Source organism: Siphateles boraxobius, unplaced genomic scaffold (genome assembly GCF_051911475.1).
Source record: "Siphateles boraxobius isolate OS27281-9 unplaced genomic scaffold, OSU_SipBor_1 65, whole genome shotgun sequence".
In the NCBI taxonomy this organism is placed as follows: Eukaryota; Metazoa; Chordata; class Actinopteri; order Cypriniformes; family Leuciscidae; genus Siphateles; species Siphateles boraxobius.
In genome coordinates this window covers 23,082,033-23,090,549 of record NW_027509192.1, presented here as the reverse complement: position 1 = coordinate 23,090,549, position 8,517 = coordinate 23,082,033, and the positions used below count along the sequence as shown (strand labels likewise).

Sequence of the window (8,517 nt, the reverse complement as noted above, 5' to 3'; positions counted from 1 at the left end):
ACTCTGAAAACTTTAACACGCATACTTACAAGATCGAAGTATACATTTGTTTTTCTTATGTTCATTGTTTAAATAAGTTAGTTGTTATAATGTGTAGAAACCGTGACATTTTAACATTACCATTGCAGAGTTAACGTTACCTGCACGTGTTATTGCAACTGTGTGCCCTTAATCTAAAATGAATCTAAATTCAAGGTGGTAAGCATGAAACTGTGAAACTTATCATTACTATTTTATTTGTATTATTATTAAAGATACCAATATATTTTTGTTTTTAGATTAGAGTAAGAAATAATAGGTTTTGATTTAATGCACATTTAAAGTATACTTTACATAAAACTTAACAGCAACATGAAAAGAAATTATAAAAAATTATTTTTTCCTTTCCAATTAAAAGGTAGTGGCAAACAGTAAAGTCTTTAAACTTGATTTAAAAGAATTAAAATATGCAGCTAACATTCCGTTTTCAGTGAATTTGTTTCAGATATATGGTGCATAAAAACTGAATGCTGCTTCTCCATGTTTTGTTTTGACTTTGGGGATATAAAAGTAGCTGGCTACTGTCCCAGGTGACCTGAGAGGTCAGCTCTGGATGGTTCATAATGCATCAGAAGATTAGAAATTTACGTTGGCCTTAATTTAATTATTGATATTAATTTATTAAAAATATTGATATAAATTGTCTATATTGATATAAACTATATAATCTCAATCTATTTTCCATTAACTATCGTTAGATTATGGTTTGGGTTAACTCGCATTGTTTTGTGCTGGAACTATTTCGAGGGGAGGGGCGTGTTTGCCTTATGATGCGGTATTGGTTTCTGTCAGGTCCTGTAAGTAGGTAAATATAAACGGTCTATTTGCAACCTCAAAGGAGTACATTTTTTTTGTCGACGGTTGATTGGTGTTTTTGAAACATGTCTGGAAGAGGCAAAGGCGGTAAAGGACTCGGGAAAGGAGGCGCTAAGCGTCATCGTAAGGTTTTGCGCGATAACATCCAGGGAATCACCAAACCCGCCATTCGTCGCCTGGCTCGTCGCGGCGGTGTAAAGCGCATCTCCGGTCTGATCTACGAGGAGACCCGCGGAGTGTTGAAGGTGTTTCTGGAGAACGTGATCCGGGATGCCGTCACCTACACCGAGCACGCCAAGAGAAAGACCGTCACCGCCATGGATGTTGTGTACGCGCTGAAGAGACAGGGACGCACCCTGTACGGCTTCGGGGGATAAACCACTGAAACCAAAACTAACTACATAAGCCCAACGGCTCTTTTAAGAGCCACACACACTGCCGCTTAAAGAGTTTATGGCCTTCATGGTCAAAACATGGATTTAATTATAAAACGTTTTGTATTTTGAATCAATGATTTTTTTTTTCTTTAACAGATGATAAGCTACACAGGAATTTAACTATTTGATTTTGTTACACGTTAATCAATTTAACAAATGCTGTTTTACAAAGTTAACAAAAATCAATTGGAACTAAACAGTACCACAGTAAGCTGAAGTGAAAATACAGAAACGAAAATGTTATTGTGTACACAATTGGTCAAATGGGCTTTTATTTACTATTCATGTACTATAAGCCGTTTAACAACATTGTTTCTTGCAATGAAGTTCCGTGAATAAACTGTTTTTAAAGCGTGTGGCAATTATTGGTGTCTTTCCTCCCAAACTCGCTCAATTGGTCTATAAAAGCTTTTAAAATCACGCGATGATGCACTATATTGGAAACGCTTATTTTCTAAAAAAAATATTAAATAAAAGGATCGGGAAACGAAACAAATGAACTTGGAGGGTTTCGTTCAAACATGGAGCAGTGGGCGGGACTATCATTTATCCGCCTGTGATTGGCCCTCGTTCCTCTTGCGTTACTTTGAGTTTTCCAATGAAGTACGAGTTTATGGGTTTGGGCTATGAAAACAGACAATCAGAAGATTCCCCGATACGTTTGAAAATTAGCATAGGGCAGTGAATAAACACCTCTGTATCGCACTGTTATTTACATTAGTTCATCATTCTTATGATCTCGTATCATCATGCCTGAACCAGCAAAGTCCGCGCCCAAGAAGGGCTCAAAGAAGGCCGTCACAAAGACCGCCGTCAAAGGAGGAAAGAAGCGCAGAAAGTCCAGAAAGGAGAGCTACGCAATCTATGTCTATAAAGTCCTGAAGCAGGTTCATCCTGACACCGGCATCTCCTCCAAGGCGATGGGCATCATGAACTCTTTCGTCAACGACATCTTCGAGCGCATCGCCGGTGAGTCGTCTCGCCTCGCGCACTACAACAAGCGCTCCACCATCACTTCTAGAGAGATCCAGACCGCCGTGCGTCTGCTGCTGCCCGGAGAGCTGGCCAAACACGCCGTGTCCGAGGGCACAAAGGCCGTCACCAAATACACCAGCTCAAAGTGAGGCGTGCCTGACTTCAACTACCCCAAAGGCTCTTTTAAGAGCCACCCATTTTCTCACATAAAGAGGTTTTATTTTTTTGTATTTTATAAATCGACACCCTTGATGAATATGCTAATATAAACACTGATAACACTCTAAAGTTTATTGAGGAGATATAGGCGAGCATATTTATTAACTCTAATCGATCGTTTTCAGTCTGCCATTAGTTTAAAGATTTGAAAGTAAGCATGTAAATCTCAACATGAACTGCAAACTTTTCCTTACATTTTGAACTCACTCAAACGTGTTTTACTTTCCAACAACAGGCATTCATTCCTTATACCAATAGAAAACTAAACCAATGAAAGAAATGAATCACTGTTTATGTTTTTCCAGAGAAAAGTAAAGAAAAATATCTGAAAAAAAAATAATCACAAAATAAGATGGATTTGCAGAAGTACAGACAAAATTACAATTATGTGCTGACAATTTTTAAATAACAAAAGATGGTGGTTGTACCTTAAGATTTTTTTTACTATTTAAAACAAGTCATAAACTTTTATTCTATTGTTTTAATTTCATCAGCCGTGTGTGCAGATAAAAGTTAAAGTGTTTGCATTTATTTCCATGGATTTATTTCCATGGATTTATTATTTAGAGTAAATCTATGCTTTTATAAACTACTGCCAACATTTCTTCCAAATTTCAAGTAAAATCATTATTGTCTTTTAGAGCATTTATTTTCAGAAAATGACAAGTGCATGGAAACTTTTTTTTATTTAAATAGTTTTAGTGGAAACCAAAATAATTTTGTATCACAAATAACTTGATATACAACATTGAACAAGTAATTGTTATGAGCAATACCTGGGCTAATGCCACTGACAATATCTTATTGGTTTTAAATTATATAGTATGAGCTCTAGCTGTTCATTTGTCAAGTAAACTAGATTAGAGGGCCATCACTCCCTTTATACGTGAGTTATGTTGAAACAGAGCTCAAGTCTATTTAATGTGATGTTTACATCTGGAAGACGTATTTTTAAGAGTGTTTGCTCATCTGCAATACGTCTATAGGACGTTTCCTGTCAGATATCAAATAGACGTTTAGAAGATGTCAGTTTAACATGCATTGTAAATCATTACATCTTAAAGACATCTTCTAAACGTCTATTTGACATCTGACAGGAAACGTCCTATAGACGTATTGCAGATGAGCAGACACTCTTAAAAATACGTCTTCCAGATGTAAACATCACATCAACGTATTGCAGATGAGCAAACACTCTTAAAAATACGTCTTCCAGATGTAAACATCACATCAAATAGACTTTTGCTATCTGGGAATAGACTTGTGCTTATCTGCAGGCGCTCATGACATCTCCTCTGCACACAATACAAGCCCTCTCGCGCGGGCATGATCATTCCACACGCTCTCGCGTTTGATCTGCTCTCGCCTGCTGCTTTTGCTCCCTCGAACAAATTTATTTTTGACAGTTGTGGGGCGGGACTTCCTGTTTTAATAACCTCAAATGTCATTGGTTACTTCCCATTTTCTGGAAGTCATTTGTGATTGGACGCCTGTCCAATGACTCGTAATTCACTTGACTTGAGACATCACTTAATTTGTTTTATTGTGGTTTATTAATGTGTAATGTGATTTAATGCATTGTTAATGTAAAATATATTCTTACCAGATACTTTATTAACAGAAAGTCTTACTAGTGATTGCATTGTGTTGTTAAGAGATATTTATTGACTGTAATGACGCATTTCCATGGTTATTAACATTGTAAATCGACCAAAATGCTTAGGCATTTTTACGTAATATAAATGGTTTATTATATTTTCTATTAAATGTAAAAGGGGTTCTGGCTTTGTAAGTTAAGATACAATACACAGCATTAATTATAGCTTACAAATGCCTTTTCAGAATTTGCTACCGAATACAGAGGAACGATATTAAAGCCATAGCAAATTATTAAACCCTGCTTAAACCCAGCAAAGTAGCTATTACAACATTATATATTGATCTTAATCATCTAACTTTTTGTTAGCTACATGGTATTTGCCTCATTACCATGAAATGAAAGCGACAGAAAAGAGAGAAGCTAGAATCAGTGAACGTACATTAATATACTAACGAAATTAGCAGGGTTTGGGATTAATTAAAATCTTGTCGGTTTAAGAGCACGACATACCTTTAACATGTTATTAGTTTTATTATAAAACTAATACAATTTTATTACATACTGAATTGGTCGATGTTTCTCGGGAGTCTTCTTTATTATGTCTTCTTTATTAAACACACACACACCTGGATACAGTATGAATGACCACAGGACTTCACTTCAGCACCTGAATGGACATGCGGTTGACACATCACACAAGGACAATGATAACACCACTCAGCCACAACAACCTCTGCTCACGGACACAATCTCAGCTGAGCCCTGCCCACAGAGCTCACCACAGACAGACTGTGACTTACTAGCACTGCTCCAAGATTCAGCACCCAAGGATGACTTTCTGGAAAACAGCCAAGGAAACCAGGACAGCATATCACAGCCTCCGATAACCCCAGAGCAACAGCCCCTCTCACCAGACACGTTATCTCTCTCTCCAGCATCTCCACTTCTGTGCTTCTCAGAGAAAATGGAACAACTGGTGTATGCGAGAACCAGACTGTCCCACTCTTTTGCTGCCAGCCCACAGATACCAACCAAAAAACGGCAGGCCCCACAACCACCAAAGCCTGCGGGCCCAGCTCGCCCCCCCCCCCCCTGTGAGAGCTCTTCAGCCTCTGCCTCTGCCACAGCGCCAGGGCCCACACCCCCCTCCATCTGCTCGAGGTGAACCAAAAACAACTGATACCAGCTCTCAGTGATATGTGTCGGGTCCCCGCTATAATAACAATAACTTTTCCAAATGTTTACAGAGCAAGCGGGAACCCAGTGTGCCTGTATCTTTCGCTATTGCTGTTCGATTACATGATAAGGCCTTCAAAAGCCGTACAGCAAACCCATCTAATCTGGTGCCTATTACACGACAAATTAAGATTGCTGTTGGGAGAAAAAGTAAGACTGTTAAGTTAGCACTTTTAAACATCCGCTCACATAAAAATAAATCACTTCTAGTCAACGACTTAACCACATACAACCTGGATTTTATGTTGCTAAATGAAACTTGGCTTGAAAACAGCTGCAGTGCAACAGTCCTCAATGAAACAGCCCCTCCTAACATTACTTTTATGAGTGCCTGCAGAGCTGTCAGAAGAGGTGGGGGTTTAGCTGCTCTTTTTAAAGATGTCTACCAATATAAGCAAATATCATTTGGGAATTACCCGTCTTTCGAATATCTGGGTATTGTGTTAAAAGGTGCTCCACGTATTTTACTTATCATTGTTTACAGGCCTCCAAAATACTCTCCATCCTTTGCTGATGACTTTACAGAACTGTTATCAACAATTTCCTCAGAGTTTGACTGTTTTATCATTGCTGGAGACTTTAACATTCACATAGATAATGCAGAAACGTACTCGGTTACTAACGTAACCTCGGTTCTCTCTAGAGAGGGAACGAGTACTGCGTAATATCTTACGCTATGGGGAAAACCTCTTTTCCACGAGATATTGAAGCCAAAAATTATCCTTTAATTTTGATTAATGTAAAACGCTGTGCGGCAGCGTGCAGACATAGGCAAGACGGCTCGCGCGCCTATTGGCTGCCCTGCGGCAACAGCAGCAAGCCTATCGAGAGAGGCCCTGCGTGACGTGACATCCAATGGGGGTGCTTCGCGCCCATTTCGTCGCGTCCCGCCAGAATAGGCGTGGCCTTGGCCTATAAATACGCTCGACAGGCTGATACAAACTGGTTTTCAACGCTGAAGCGAACCAGCGCTGTTGTATGCACGGCAAGATACGCAGTACTCGTTCCCTCTCTAGAGAGAACCGAGTACGTTCTCTTACGAGAGTATCTCTCGTACTGCGTAATATCTTACGCTATGGGGAACACAATGTAAGACGCCGTGCGTACTGGGATCCGACACCAAAGTCCCAAGGGCAGTAACCCGGGGCTCATATAGTGCATAATCACCGTAGACTCACAGAGAGTCGGAGAAGAGAGGCTACCAGCATCATTCCCCACGAAATAGCATCCCATAGGAGCTAGTTATGTCAACAGTATATCCCGCAGACAGGGTGAACGCGTTTAGCCTGAACTGGGCAAAAATACGGCTATTCAACACCCATGGAGCTGTTCCATCGATCAGTGAGCGATACTCAATCAAAACTCAGCATTCTGCGCCGGCGCAGCGGGACAGATAGTACTGAATTCTAGACCGACAGCAGCTTGGCCTGTAAGGCGGGAACTTCTAGGTTATAGAACCTTATAAATGTAGACGGCGAGGCCCAGCCCGCCGCCATACAGATATCATGCAAGGAAACCCCACTAGACCACGCCCACGAAGAGGCCACGCCTCTCGTGGAGTGCGCTCTGACACCCAAAGGACACTGCAGGCCCTTAGAAGTGTAAGCCAGCGCTATGGCATCGACTATCCATCTGGATAGGCTCTGTTTTGATGCGGCCAGTCCCTTGGAGCGTCCGCCAAACAAAACAAAGAGCTGCTCGGTCTGCCTGAAGACAGACGAGCGGGACACATAAGCCCTCAGCGCCCTGACGGGGCAAAGGAGATTAGCATCCGCTTCCTCATTGTTCACCGGGAGGGCGCACAGGGAAATAACCTGGGCCCTGAACGGTGTGTTGAGGGATTTTGGTACGTACCCGTGCCTTGGTTTGAGTATGACTTTTGAGTCATTAGGCCCAAACTCAATACAGGACGCGCTTACTGAAAGCGCTTGCAAGTCCCCCACGCGCTTCATTGAAGCAAGAGCCACAAGAAATACCGTTTTGAAAGACAGGTGCTTCATGTCTGACAAATGGATTGGCTCGAATGGGGCACCTTTCAGGGCTTCCAGAACCGTAGAAAGGTCCCACATAGGGACTGAGGGAGGTCTGGAAGGATTCAGCCTCCGAGCTCCCCTGAGGAATCGCACGACGAGGTCGTTCTTCCCCAGTGACTGGCCAGACGTCGGTTTTGCAAACGCCGCTATGGCCGCCACGTATACTTTGAACGTGGACGGGGTTCTACCCTTATCCAGCAGCTCCTGAAGGAAGGAGAGCACTTCCGTAACCCCGCAGTCTACGGGTGAAAAGTCCTGAGCTTGACACCAGGTAGAGAACACTGACCATTTCGAGGAGTAGAGCCGTCTAGTAGACGGGGCCCTAGCCTGCGTGATCGTGTTTAACACTCCCTCCGGGAGGTTAGCGGGTACCCGTTGATGGCCCACACATGTAGGGACCATAACTCCGGGCGAGGATGCCAAATCGAGCCCTTTGCCTGAGAGAGGAGGTCTCTCCTCACCGGTATCGGCCACGGGGCAGTGCTGGCCAGCTGCATCAGGACTGGGAACCAGGTTTGGTTCGTCCATAGCGGAGCCACGAGCAGCACTGGGCATCCATTTTCCCTGATTCGTTCCAGCACTTGAGGCAGGAGCGAGACGGGGGGAAAAGCATAGAGGGGGCGTCGGGGCCATACGTGGGCCAGCGCGTCCCTGCTCTTGGAGAAAAAGTTCGGACAGTGAGTGTTTTCCTGGGACGCGAACAGGTCCACCTGCGCTCTGCCGAATGTCTCCCACAGCAGTTGGATCGTCTGCGGGTGCAGCGACCATTCCCCTGCTGGGACATTGTTTCTGGACAGTCTGTCTGGTCCCAGATTCAGGTGACCAGGCACATGCGCTGCTTTCAGTGAAAGCAGGTTGTGCTGAGCCCAGCCCCGGAGGCGTTTCGTCAGCCTGTAAAGGCTTCGGGACCTGACGCCGCCCTGGTGATTTATGTACGCCACCACTGACATGTTGTCCAACCGGACTAAGACGTGGCGGCCTTTTATCTGGGGACAAAAACGCCTGAGCGCGTTGTCTACTGCCAGCATTTCTAGACAGTTTATGTGTAGGAGCTTCTCCCGTTCTGACCACTGGCCAAAGAACGGTCTGCCCTCGAGCAGCGCTCCCCACCCCGAGGTGGAGGCGTCCGTGGACACCACCATCACACTCGAGGGAGTCCCCA

At 43.3% G+C, this 8,517-nt stretch overlaps 1 protein-coding gene across 1 annotated transcript; it reads left to right on the top strand.

Moving 5' to 3' along the window:
• The first annotated feature begins 1,945 nt into the window (after positions 1–1,945).
• LOC143720489 (histone H2B-like) lies at positions 1,946–2,461 on the top strand. Its single transcript, XM_077209952.1, has one exon. It carries the CDS (start codon positions 2,042–2,044, stop codon positions 2,414–2,416), a length of 375 nt encoding a protein of 124 aa, XP_077066067.1. The 5' UTR covers positions 1,946–2,041; the 3' UTR covers positions 2,417–2,461.
• Positions 2,462–8,517: the final 6,056 nt, after the last annotated feature.

Excerpts from the sequence above, each read along its gene's own strand:
- LOC143720489 (XM_077209952.1), top strand. The coding sequence starts at position 2,042 with ATGCCTGAACCAGCAAAGTCCGCGCCCAAGAAGGGCTCAAAGAAGGCC.